Source organism: Colobus angolensis, unplaced genomic scaffold (assembly GCF_000951035.1).
Source record: "Colobus angolensis palliatus isolate OR3802 unplaced genomic scaffold, Cang.pa_1.0 Scaffold1, whole genome shotgun sequence".
Lineage (NCBI taxonomy): Eukaryota > Metazoa > Chordata > Mammalia > Primates > Cercopithecidae > Colobus > Colobus angolensis.
In genome coordinates, this window is record NW_012110918.1 from 11,588,812 (window position 1) to 11,601,889 (window position 13,078).

Genomic DNA, 13,078 nt, shown 5'->3' on the forward strand with positions numbered 1-13,078 from the left:
GCGCTGCAGCCCCATCTCCTAGCGGCAGCCCAGGCGCAGAGGGAGCGAGTCCGCTCCGAGGTAGGTCCAGGACGGGCGCACGACAGCAGCCAAGGCTGGCCGGGAGAGGGTGAGTGCCCGCCCCAGCTGGGCAGCCGCGCAGGGGAGCTAGTCGGGCAGGGCCGGTGGCTTTTATCTCCCCTTCCCCTCCCTGAAGGCTGGCAGGCCCAGGTCCCTCCGTCCACGCTGCCCAGGACAGGGGTCCAGCCTCCCTGGAGTGTGCCGGGGGCAACTGGGAGCTGAGGGACAGGGCAGCTAGAGAAGGGTGGTGCCCATCAGACCTCCAGGCCAGAGGAGCGCCTTGGGTGCGCCTGCTCGGGAGAAGTGGGCAGAGGTCAGTGGCTGGGAGGCCTCTGGGGCCGGGTCCCTCTGGGGTTTGCAAAGAAGGTGGAGGAGAGGCCACCCTGAGCGATGGACCCAGCCCGTCATGGCGCATCTAATGATAAACCCACATTCCTGACTTTTATGTGAAGTTTCGTTGTTTCTAACATTGACTGCTACTTTTAAAAGCCACCCTGAGAGGCAGACGGCCTCCCGGCTCCAGGCAGGGCTGCTCTGTGTGGTGCCACAGTCCGTCTGGGGCTGGGGACTCCCTGATTTTCCTTTTCTCTTGGCCAGGCACAGGCCTGCCTTCCTCCCAAAGTCAACCCTAGGCGCCTTCCTTCAGGAAGCTCTACTGGCCTCACCCACCAGCCCTGGGGCTGTGCCCAACACTGCCACCTCCTGCAGCATCGGCCCTCTTTCCCACGGCTCGGCCTCTGGGGTGGCCCTCTGGCTGGGATTGGGGCTCTGGGGCTCCTGGTGACTCCCAGGGGGCAGGGACAGGGCTCCTCCTCCACCCCTATGGCCTTGCCACACCCTGAGGACAAGGACCAGGCACAGGTGGCATGGTTGTTGCTGTCTCCAACAGAGCTGGCAGTGAAGGCTTGGAGTCTCCATCCTGGGGACCGAGGGAAGGACAGCAGGAGGGACAGCAGGGGAGGTACGTCTGTCTACTCAACCCTGATTTCTCGGGGATGACACAGCAGCCAAGGGCCTAGGGTCCCCAGACTTCTGGCCAGCTGCCTCTGGGGGGTGAGGGAATGGCCTGGGTCCCTGTGGGGAGGAGATGTGACAGCGGGAAGGGATGGTGGGCAGGAGCAGATGTGCCCAGAGGGGTCCCTAGGGGTTGGGATGGGGGCCAGGGGAGCTCTGAGCCCGTGGGTGGGTGGGCATGGCCTGTATGTGTGTGTGTCCCTGTGTGTGGGAAGCTGCCTGTGCTGCAGTGTGATGGCATTCAGGGTGGCAGTCACACACTCCAGGGAACTGCTGGTACATACAGTTGGGGCAGCCTGGTGGGGTCCGGGCCGCCTGGAGAGTGGATGTCCTGAGTGCTGGGCCCGGCCCATCATGACGCATCTAATGATAAACACGAATTCCTAACTTTTATGGGAAATCTCGTTTCTAACATTGGCTCCTACTTTTAAAACTTTCTAAACAAGTTAAGTCAAGTCAAACACTCTTGGGTGCCTCGCCAACCCTCTAACCGCCATTTTGTAGCCTCTGCATGAAGGCTGCCATGGAGGTTGAAGGCAGGGCCTGCAGAGCAGGGCCCTGTCCTGGCCTTCCCAGTGCTGGCCGTGGGATGGGGAAGCTCCACAGCCTTCTGTGCCTGGTCTCTCATCTGGGAAACGGGCAGAATGTAAGCATCTCCCCACCAGGCTCCTGTGCTGAGCAGTCACCTCCGTGAAGCCCTGGGCACATGTAGCAGTCACGGTGTGGGAATCAGCACTGCCTGCGGGGCTGTGGCCGGGGCAGGGGGAGGAAGAGCCGGGCTCAGCTCTCCGGGCCTGTACCTGCCTGTGTAATGATGCCTGGGAGGCCTGAGCCCGCAGCCTGTATTGTGTAGCATGTGGGTGTGGCGCCTCCACCCCGAGGCCGCAAGGAAGTCATTTCCCTCTAGGAACCCTGCTGTCCCCACCCTTCCCCTGCTGGCTCAGGGCTGCCTCCCGGCCCCTGTGCCACAACTGCCCTACCTGTGTGGTCGCTGCTGAGGCCTCCTCCAGGCTGCACGCCTTAGAGGCAGGCTACACCCTCCTGCCCTTGGCCTGAGAAGGTCTTCTCCAGCAACCCAGGGACCCCAGCCCCCAGCCCCTGGGGTGGCCAGTGCCCCAGAAGCCGGGCTGAGAACGGATTCGATGGGGAGGGCCAGTGGGCAGGGCAGAGGCTTGGGCCCCTGGGAGACCTGGCCCTAGAGAAAGAGGCAAGGTGCTCACCTTTGCCCCGGCCCTGCAGCCCTGGGTGGCTCTGCTGCCAGCCTCTTTTCTTGTCCAGGCTTCAGGCTGAGCATCTCTTAGAGGGCCTCAGGGATGCCCAGGCCTGCCCTGAAGTCTGCCGAGGACTTGGGATGGTTTAATACTGAACCCACAGCCGCCGGGGGTGCCTCGGGGCGAGCCACAGTGTGTGTGTGTGTGTGTGTGTGTGTGTGTGTGTGTCTCATTCTGGGATAACTTGTGAAAGGGTAAACAGCTCAGGGGCCTTGAAAACTTAACTCTGGGGCAGGCAGAGGTACAGGGTAGGGCAGAGGATTCAGACCCCACCCTGATGGGCCAGGCAGTCACCGCAGAACCCAACCCAGTGCAGTAAGCCACTGCGTGCAGCTGTGGCCCAGCCCCAGGCCCCAGATATTGGGAGGGGCCCCTCTCCTCCCGGCCGTGCCACCCTCACCAAAGGGTAAGTGGACCAGGACGGAAGGAGCAGGAGGCAAAGCCGTGGCCCCCTCTCAGGGTGAATCCTCACTGGGGCCTATCATGGCCAAGCCTGACCCAGGCCCACTGGGAGCTAAAAGGCAAAGAAGAATAAACCCGGATCTGCCCTCAGGGAGCCCAGGCTGAGAGGCCCGGCACTGGGACAGACTTGTAAACCGAAGTCCTTGAGGGCTGGAGGGGCCTCCCTGGGCAGGGCATCTGGCCACTGCAGGGATGGCATGGAACAAGGCAGTGGAAAAGGCAGGAGTCAGAGGCCCAGGGCCCTGCCTCTCACAGCTGGGCGCCCTTGGTCCCATCACTGGTGCTCAGAGCTTCAGTTCCCACAGCTGTGCAGTGAGAGGGAGCTGACGGCACCGACCATGGCTGTTGAGGCCTCATGTGTCAATTGTTGCTGTTCTGCAGGAGGAAGAGGATGGCAGGGCCACGCCCCAGCCCATGGGCCAGGCTGCTACTGACAGCCTTGATCAGCGTCAGCCTCTCTGGGACCTTGGGTGAGTCCACATTGCCCTGCAGCCCCTTCCTGGCATACTTTGGGCAGGCATTGCCCTTGCACGGGTTCTCACAGAGTCTCACCTAAACACTCCTGGCCATTCAGCAACTGACCACTGCCTACCTTCAGAGCTGGAAAACCTGAGGCGCCAAGCTCTTCAGCCGAGAGAATCTTGAGCACTGGCCACAGGGCCTGAGAATAGGAGGGAAGGAGGCTGTGTCTAGAGGAGACGGCAGACGCCCACCCAGGACTGAGGCACCCAGAGGATGCACTGAGGCCTCAGAGGCGGAGTCGAGAGGGTTATAGGAATTTGGAGAAGAGAGGGACTGCTGATGTGTCACCTGCTGAGTGTCACTAGTGGACAAATCACTGGAGCCAGCTCCTACCACTTGAATTTTGTCTGTCAGAGGGGGTCCTGCTGGTGGCTTGAAATAGACCACGACAGAAATGTTTACACCACAGAAATTGGCAAACGCTATAGGTCAAGCACCAGAGACCAGAGCCGTTGTTATTTATTTATTTATTTATTTATTTATTTAATTCAATGTATATGTAGAAACATGCTCTCACTCTGTCGTCCCAGTGGAGTGCAGTGATGCCATCATGGCTCACTGCAGCCTCAACTTCCCAGGCTCAAGCAATCCTCCCACCTCAGCCTCCCGAGTAGCGAGGACCACAGGCGTGCACCACCATGCTTGGCTAATTAAAAACAATTTTTTTTTGTAGAGACAGTCTCACTGTGTTACTCAGGCTGGTCTCAAACTCCTGAGCTTAAGTAATCTTCCTACCTCGGCCTCCCAAAGTGCTGGGATTACAGGTGTGAGCCACCTCACCGGCCACCAGAGCTATTGTTAAACACTGACCAGCACACCATTGCCCGAAACCTAGGAGACCTCTTACTGTGCACACCAGGTGCACACAGTAGGTCCTCACTGTGATTTTTAACTGAGCAGAGTCAATGGGGCAATCTGGAGTTTTACTTCATTCGTTACTGAGGACCCACTGTGTGCCGGGTGTGCTGGGTGCTAGGGCTACCATGATAAACAAGACACCGTTCCCTTCACCTTAGAGGAGGCTCAGAGGACAGACAGGCCGTGTGGCAGTGGTCTCGCTGTGAGGCACAAGCTGTGATGGAGGAGGGACCTGGAAAGCGCCCAGTGTTAGGTGCAGCTCATCAAAGGTCATGGGGAAGGCTGAGGAACGTCTGCTGGACCTGAGGAGGCAGCAGGCCAGGGGCTGACCAGGGTGTGCCAGCACTGAATGTGCCAGTGCCACTGTCTCAGTCGCCACCTTCTGTCCTTCTGGCTTGAGTGGGAAGCCCCAGGTTTGAAACTACAGCTTGTTTTTAGCTGTGCTACCTGGGGTAGACCACACACCCTAGCCTCTGTAAAATAGGGAAGGGCTGGGTGCAGTGGCTCACACCTATAATTCCCAGCACTTTGGGAGGCCAAGGTGGGAGGATTGACTGAACCCAGGAATTTGAGGCCATCCTGAGCAACACAGGGAGCCCCTGTCTCTACAAAAAATAAAAAATTAGCTAGGCTACTTGGGAGACTGAGGTGGGAGGATTGCCTGAGCCCAGGATGTCGAGACTGCAGTGAGCTATGATCATGCCACTGCACTCCAGCCTGGGCGACACAGTAAGACCATATCTCAAAACTAAATAAAATTGAAATGCAGACTGGGCACAGTGGCTCACACCTGTAATCCCAGCACTTTGGGAGGCTGAGGTAGGCAGATCATTTGAGGTCAGGAGTTCGAGACCAGCCTGGCCAACATGGTGAAACCCCATCTCTACTAAAAATACAAAAATTAGCCAGGCATGGTGGTGCCCACCTATTATCCCAGCTACTTGGGAGGCTGAGGCAGGAGAATCACTTGAACCTGGGAGGCAGAGGTTGCAGTGAGCTGAGATCACACCACTACACTCCAGCCTGGGCAACATAGCAAGACTCTGTCTGAAAAAAAAGTAAAATAAAATAAAAATACAACAACAACAAACCAAAATAAATACGTAGGCCAGGCACGGTGGCTCCCGCCTGTAATCCCAGCACTTTGGGAGGCCGAGGCGGGCAGCTCACAAGGTCAGGAGATCGAGATCATCCTGGCTAACACGGTGAAATCCCATCTCTTCTAAAAATACAAAAAATTAGCTGGGCGTAGTGGTGGGCACCTGTAGTCCCAGCTACTGCAGAGGCTGAGGTGGGAGAATGGCGTGAACCTGGGAGGTGGAGCTTGCAATGAGCCGAGATTGCGCCACTGCACTCCAGCCTGGGCGACAGAGGGAGACTCCGTCTCAAAAAAATAAAATAAATACATAAATGCATAAATACGTAAATAACATAGCGAGGGAATCCCCACCTCTCCAGGTGAGAGTGCAGGTGGGAAAGTGCTTGCCTTTGCTGAGCGCCTCCCCATTCATGTGCCCACCTCCGCCCCCCAGCAAACCGCTGCAAGAAGGCCCCAGTGAAGAGCTGCACGGAGTGTGTCCGTGTGGATAAGGACTGCGCCTACTGCACGGACGAGGTGAGGACCTGGCCTGGGTCAGTGTGGAACGGGCAAGGGTCGGGAATAGCTGGTGGAAATGAATCTGGGGTTGGGGCAGCCAGGGAATGGGTGCTGCCCCCACTGACCCCCTGTCCTTCTGGCCAGATGTTCAGGGACCGGCGCTGCAACACCCAGGCGGAGCTGCTGGCCGCGGGCTGTCAGCGCGAGAGCATCGTGGTCATGGAGAGCAGCTTCCAGATTACAGAGGTGCCTGGTGTGGGGACTGCGGTGGGGGCTCCCCATGCTCAGCCTGGCTATTTATGGGGGTATATAGTGCCCCTTGGCTAGGCTGAACCCCCATCGGGCCTCTGGAATGACCCTCCAGCCAGCTGTCCGCTTCCACTGGCTGCAGGAGACCCAGATTGACACCACCCTGCGGCGCAGCCAGATGTCCCCCCAGGGCCTGCGGGTCCGGCTGCGGCCCGGTGAGGAGCGGCACTTTGAGCTGGAGGTGTTTGAGCCCCGGGAGAGCCCCGTGGACCTGTACATCCTCATGGACTTCTCCAACTCCATGTCCGATGATCTGGACAACCTCAAGAAGATGGGACAGAACCTGGGTGCGGCGGGGCCAGAGTGGAGGACAGCAGGACAGGAGGGGGACAGGGTGGGCGTCTGCTTGGGAGGCCAGGACTCAGGACAGCTGTACCCACCCAGAAGGAAACACAGGACATTTGAGCCCCCAAAAAACCTTCCCTTCCATTCTCAAGGGAATAATCTCAGCCAGACCCTATTCACCACTGGGGACTTCTGAGAAGGCCCAGGGCAGGCAGGCAGTGGAGCCAGCTGGCCCTGACAAGGAGGGTACCCCCTGCCACGAGGCTGTGGGGAGGCTTCTGCTCCTCCGAGCTGGGTTGCATTCCCAGCCACCCTGCCCCTGCCGTGTGTGTAACTCCAGACCCCCAGGCCCATTTCCCTCATCCATAAATAGGAACAGACGATGTTGTGAGCTTTTGTCCAGCATGCAAAGTGTTAACTTCCCTCTTCCTCCCTTCTGAGCCAGGCTTTGGTGGGGGGGGCCGTGTTTATGCAGGGCATCGGCTCAGCTATCCCCTCTCTGTCTTGTTGACATCCAGCTCAGGTCCTGAGCCAGCTCACCAGCGACTACACTATTGGATTTGGCAAGTTCGTGGACAAAGTCAGCGTCCCGCAGACAGACATGAGGCCGGAGAAGTAAGTGATTGGGTGCACCCTGTGGGTGGGCAAGGGTCCAGGCCATGTGACCCCCACTCCTCTATCACCCACAACTTAAAATTCTTCTATGGCCTGGCATGGTGGCTCACGCCTGTAATTCCAGCACTTTGGGAGGCCAGGGCGGGCAGATCACCTGAGGTCAGAAGTTCAAGACCAGCCTGGGCAACATGGCAAAACCCTGTCTCTATTTAAAAAAACAAAAATTGGCCGGGCGCGGTGGCTCACGCCTGTAATCCCAGCACTTTGGGAGGCCAAGGCAGGTGGATCATGAGGTCAGGAGATCGAGACCATCCTAGCTAACACGGTGAAACCCCGTCTCTATTAAAAATACCAAAAAATTAGCCGGGCATGGTGGCGGGCACCTGTAGTCCCAGCTACTCAAGAGGCTGAGGCAGGAGAATGGCGTGAATCCGGGAGGCGGAGCTTGTAGTGAGCCAGGATCGCACCACTGCATTCCAGCCTGGGTGACAGAGCGAGACTCGTCTCAAAAAAAAAAAATTAACTGGGCGTGGTGGGGCACGCCTATAATCCCAGCTACTCGGGAGGCTGAGACAGGAGAATCGCTTGAACCCAGGAGGCAGAGGTTGCAGTGAGCTGAGATCGTGCATACTGCACTCCAGCCTGGGCGATAAAGCGAGACTTGGTCTCAAAAAATAAAATAAAATAAAAAATAAATTTTCCTTCTAGTTGAAATGGGCTGGGGGCACTGGGGTCTGCAGTGTCTTCCCCCTGTGACACTCTCTCTCCCTCCCACCTCTGCCCAGGCTGAAGGAGCCCTGGCCCAACAGTGACCCCCCCTTCTCCTTCAAGAACGTCATCAGCCTAACAGAAGATGTGGATGAGTTCCGGAATAAACTGCAGGGAGAGAGGATCTCAGGCAACCTGGATGCTCCTGAGGGTGGCTTCGATGCCATCCTGCAGACGGCCGTGTGCACGGTGGGCACTGGGAAGGGCGTTGCCAGCCCAGGTCAGGGGTGAGCACTTCTGGGCAAGGGCCTGAGCTGCCCCCTGGCCTGCTCTGGCGCCAGGCTCACAGGTCCTGCGGGAAAGCCTGGGAGCCTGCAACCCCTTCGCCCTAAGACTAGCTCAGACTCTGTGAGTAGGTCTCAGTTACAATCTGAGTTCAGATGTGCCGGGAGCCACGGTCCCCTGGCCTGAGCAGTCACAGCCTGGTTTCGTGTCAGCTGGGCTTTAGGGTTCTGGAATCTTTAGTACCCTGAACCCACCAGCTGCCCAGTCTCCACCTGTTCTGGGCATCCAAAGAAGCCATTACCTTTGATATGTACATCCATTTGTTCATTTTTAAAATAACATACCCATATTACTTACGTTAGAAAACAAAAAGCAAGGATCACACCTGTAATCCCAGTACTTTGGGAAGCTGAGGTGGGTGGATTGCTTAAGTCCAGGATTTGAGACCAGCCTGGGCAACATGGCAAGACCCTGTCTCTATAGAAAACACAAAAATTAGCGGGATGTGATGCACACCTGTGGCCCCAGCTCCTTGGGGGGCCTCATCCTCGGCTCCTGTTTCTCAGCGTTGTCACTCAGTCATCGTCACATGCATCTTGCATGAGGGTACTTGCTGTGAATCCAGTGGCTTAAGCCCAGCCCCATGTTGGGACCTGCGTTCCCTGTCCTACACAACGCCGTGACGCGTGTCAGCAGGCAGCCTGCTCAGTGGGCACGCCCCGCCTTGCCTTCCCCAGAGGGACATTGGCTGGCGCCCGGACAGCACCCACCTGCTGGTCTTCTCCACCGAGTCGGCCTTCCACTATGAGGCTGACGGTGCCAACGTGCTGGCTGGCATCATGAGCCGCAACGATGAACGGTGCCACCTGGACGCCACGGGCACCTACACCCAGTACAGGACACAGGACTACCCATCGGTGCCCACCCTGGTGCGCCTGCTCGCCAAGCACAACATCATCCCCATCTTTGCTGTCACCAACTACTCCTATAGCTACTACGAGGTGCGGGGCCCGGGCCCCACGGGCGGGAGGTGGTCAAGGCAGGGGGTCCATGGAGCTTCTCAGACATCTCTCCCTTCCTCCCTTCCCTCCCTTCCTCTCTTCCTCCCTCCCTCCCTTCCTCCCTCCCTCGCTTCCTTCCTCCCTCCCTCCCTTCCTCCCTCCCTCCCTTCCTTCCTCCCTCCCTCCCTCCCTCCCTTCCTTCCTTCCTCCCTCACTCCCTCCCTCCCTTCCTCCCTTCCCTCCTCCCTCCCTCCCTTCTTTCCTTTCTCCCTTCCCAAAGCTTTTAGACCCCACCAAAAATGGGCCCTGGTGGGAAGAGGAGGTCATGTGTCCATCCTCCACCCCAACTCCCAGGCAGGTGGGGGCTAAACAGGGCAGGCTCTGCGACACCACAGCAGGTTCCAGGCCTCAGTTTCCCCATCCTCAAAGTACGAAGAATCCTAGAGCTATTCAGATTCATGGAGATGCTTAGCCTGAGACCTGGCCTTCTCTCCCACAGAAGCTTCACACCTATTTCCCTGTCTCCTCGCTGGGGGTGCTGCAGGAGGACTCGTCCAACATCGTGGAGCTGCTGGAGGAGGCCTTCAATGTGAGGGCAGCTCGGGCTCCAGAGTCTGAGCCCTTCTGGGGCAGGGCAGGAGGTGGGCAGGGTGGGCAAGAGGTGTCTTGGGTCATGGTTGCAAAAAGGGTCTGGGACGGGCCAGTGAGGAAGGGTCTCTGGTTATCCCTGAAGCCCCAAGGGGCCACCTGGGCCTGGCTGTGGCTCCTGCAGGCTCTGTAGTACCCCACATGATGCCTGTTGCACTTGGGGGTTGGGGTGGAGCACAGCCAGGCCCCCCACAGAGCACTGACCAACCTCCTTCCTCCTTTAGCGAATCCGCTCCAACCTGGACATCCGGGCCCTAGACAGCCCCCGAGGCTTTCGGACAGAGGTCACCTCCAAGATGTTCCAGAAGATGAAGACTGGGTCCTTTCAGATCCAGCGGGGGGAAGTGGTACGCCTCTGTGGGGGCAGCGGGGTGGGGGACAGGCATAGCGCCCCGCACGGAGTGGAATAATCTAAAACAGCAGTCAAGAGAGTGGTCCCTGGAATCAGGCAGGCCTGGGTGCAGATCCCTGGGCCTGGCCGCTTGGATGAGCCTGGCATGCTCCTCTGCTGTTGGCTTCCTCGGCATGCGAGCGTCGAGCCCCGAGGCTTGCTGGGCCAGTAAATGGGTTAGTGTCAGGAAGCCCAGAGGCCCTGGCCACTGTCATTGTCGCTGTGATTGTGACTGGCTGGGAAGGAGGGATTTTTCAGCCCTGAGGGAGGTGAGCAGGAGCTCGTATCAGGGATCCAGACATCTCCTAGGAACTTGGTGATCGAGGGCCTTCAGGCATCAGTGGCCCTCTGGTCCTTGGGGCTGGGCCTGCCTTGGCTGACCACGGGGCCCCTGCAGGGCATATACCAGGTGCAGCTGCGGGCCATCGAGCATGTGGATGGGACGCACGTGTGCCAGCTGCCGAAGGAGGACCAGAAGGGCAACATCCATCTGAAACCTTCCTTCTCTGATGGCCTCAAGATGGACGCGGGCATCATCTGTGATGTGTGCCCCTGCGAGCTGGTACGACGCAGCCCCGCTGGGCGGGAGGGGAGAGCTGAGCCAAGCACCCCGGGGACCCGAGGAATGAAGCGGGACTCCTGTGCCCCATCTCCCTTGTGGGATGTCCTGAGGCACACAGGGCAGCAGAAGTGTCCAGTGGTCCCGGTCCTGCTCCCCCAACACACCCCACCATGGTCGTTCTTATTCCAGCAAAAAGAGGTGCGGTCAGCTCGCTGCAACTTCAATGGAGACTTCATGTGTGGACACTGTGTGTGCAGTGAGGGCTGGTGAGTGGGGAAGAGAGTTGGGCATCGAGGACACCAGTGGCCCCTGATGGGAAGGCTGGGCTCCTGCAGGGACCTCACCTTGGGTGCACCTTGTACACCCGGCCGGGGGTGGGGCGACAATCAAAGAAATGGCTAAGGGTGGGGCACACCCAGTTGTTGGTCAAACCCAGCTCAAAGCACTTTCAAATAGAGAGATATATGGGCTGTCTCTAGAGAGAGATGCGAGGATTGAGACGGGGGTGACTGTTGGGGCTGGAGTCTGGATATTGGGCAACAGGCACAGGAGGAAGACTTCCTTTTTGCTCCGTGCCTTTGGTATTCTGAGTCCTGTGTCATATTGCCTGATCAGAAGAGAGCTCATAAACGCATGGCAGTAAGGACTTTAGCTTCACGACACTGGACGAGCTTGTCACAACTTGAGGCGGAGCAGTGGAAGGGATGGCATGACAGGGCACTGGGGTTTAGGTCTCAGCTCAGCCACTTCTGTCTGCATGACTAGGAACTGCCTCAGCTTCCTCATCTGTGAAATGGGACAGCAGGCCAGGCAAGGTGGCTCACGCCTGTAATCCCAGCACTTTGGGAGGCCGAGGTGGGTGGATCACCTGAGGTCAGGAGTTCAAGACCAGCCTGGCCAACATGGTGAAACCCCGTTTCTACTAAAAATACAATAGCTGGGTTTGGTGGCGCATGCCTGTAATCCCAGCTACTTGGGAGGCTGAGGCAGAATTGCTTGAACCCGGGAGGCAGAGGTTGCAGTGAGCTGAGATCATGCCACTGCATTCCAGCCTGGGTGAGAAGAGCGAAACTCTGTCTCGAAATAAAAAATAAATAAAATAAAATAAAATGGGACAGTAAAAGCCCCAGCTTTCCTTCTGGGCTGTTTCGGGGAAGTGACCAGTTCCTCCTTCAGGAGTGGCCAGACCTGCAACTGCTCCACCGGCTCTCTGAGTGACATTCAGCCCTGCCTGCGGGAGGGTGAGGACAAGCCATGCTCGGGCCGTGGGGAGTGCCAGTGCGGGCACTGTGTGTGCTATGGCGAAGGCCGCTACGAGGGTCAGTTCTGCGAGTATGACAACTTCCAGTGTCCCCGCACATCCGGGTTCCTCTGCAATGGTGAGCACAACAGCTGCGGCCAATGCTGACGGCGGGGTAGGTAGTGGACAGCGAGCATGACCTTCCCGTCATGACCCAGACTGGGAGAGCCAGGCTTGGAATCAGAATCCCCAAGTTCAGGCCCAGCCCACTCTGGATGCTCTGAGGGCTGCCCCCGAGTCCTGCCCCAACCTGGGCCTCACTTCCCTCATCTGCAACGTCCATGCCCAAGGCCACTGCTGGCAGGAATTTCCCCTGGTTTTGAAAGTCCAACTCCCCTGAGGTTCTCTCTGGCAGTTCAGTTCTATGCCCACCCCCCTTCTCCACACCCCTAGCTCTTTAGAGTGGGTGCCCCCAGCTCAGTCCTCTAATGGCTGGCAGATATATGGCATTATGATCTTTCCTCTCTCCAAAGATGCTAAATTTGTGTGTGTGTGTGTGTGTGTGTGTGTGTGTGTGTTGTTGTTGTTGTTGTTGTTTTGGGACAGAGTTTTGCTCTTGTCATCCAGACTGGAGTGCAATAGTACAATCTTGGCTCACTGCAACCTCCGCCTCCCCAGTTCAAGCGATTCTCCTGCCTCAGCCTCCCTGGTAGCTGGGACTATAGGCATGCACCACCATGCCCAGCTAATTTTATATTTTTAGTAGAGACAGGGTTTCACCATGTTGGCCAGGCTGGTCTCGAACTCCTGGCCTCAGGTGATCTGCCCGCATCAGCCTCCCAAAGTGCTGGGATTACAGGCGTGAGCCACCACATCCAGTCCAAAGATGCCAAATTTCTAGCTGGAGGGCCTGGAGCTTCCTCTGTATTCCCATGGGTCCAGGCCATAGGCACACAGTCTGGCCAGGAACATCAGATCTAGGCAGGGTCACAGGACTCAGACATGGCGGCATGTGGAAGGATTGGTAGTTGAATGGAGGAGGATGAATAAAAATCTACTCATCAAACACTTATGAAGCCCTCACTGTATACTTTCCAAGCCCCTGCTTTTCTACTCTTTCTTCTTTTTTTTTTTTTGAGACGGAGTCTCGCTGTGTCGCCCAGGCTGGAGTGCAATGGCCAGATCTCAGCTCACTGCAAGCTCCGCCTCCCGGGTTTACGCCATTCTCCTGCCTCAGCCTCCCGAGTAGC

At 57.7% G+C, this 13,078-nt stretch overlaps 1 protein-coding gene across 3 annotated transcripts in view; it reads left to right on the top strand.

Annotated features, from left to right (window-relative positions):
* Window positions 1-13,078, top strand: part of ITGB4 (integrin, beta 4) — a 44,245-nt gene continuing 31,167 nt past the window's right edge. For 2 of the 3 annotated variants that reach the window (XM_011947038.1, XM_011947096.1), the window contains exons 1-13: window positions 7-109; window positions 3,189-3,277; window positions 5,720-5,802; window positions 5,929-6,030; window positions 6,176-6,380; window positions 6,897-6,993; window positions 7,779-7,950; window positions 8,724-8,987; window positions 9,487-9,576; window positions 9,860-9,982; window positions 10,424-10,588; window positions 10,778-10,854; window positions 11,765-11,967. In XM_011947038.1, the coding sequence (XP_011802428.1) occupies window positions 3,199-3,277; window positions 5,720-5,802; window positions 5,929-6,030; window positions 6,176-6,380; window positions 6,897-6,993; window positions 7,779-7,950; window positions 8,724-8,987; window positions 9,487-9,576; window positions 9,860-9,982; window positions 10,424-10,588; window positions 10,778-10,854; window positions 11,765-11,967 (1,660 nt within the window). In that variant the 5' untranslated portion in view covers window positions 7-109; window positions 3,189-3,198. Of the gene's footprint in view, window positions 110-3,188; window positions 3,278-5,719; window positions 5,803-5,928; window positions 6,031-6,175; window positions 6,381-6,896; window positions 6,994-7,778; window positions 7,951-8,723; window positions 8,988-9,486; window positions 9,577-9,859; window positions 9,983-10,423; window positions 10,589-10,777; window positions 10,855-11,764; window positions 11,968-13,078 lie in introns of all 3 variants that reach the window. The other variant, XM_011947169.1, reaches the window with a different exon arrangement.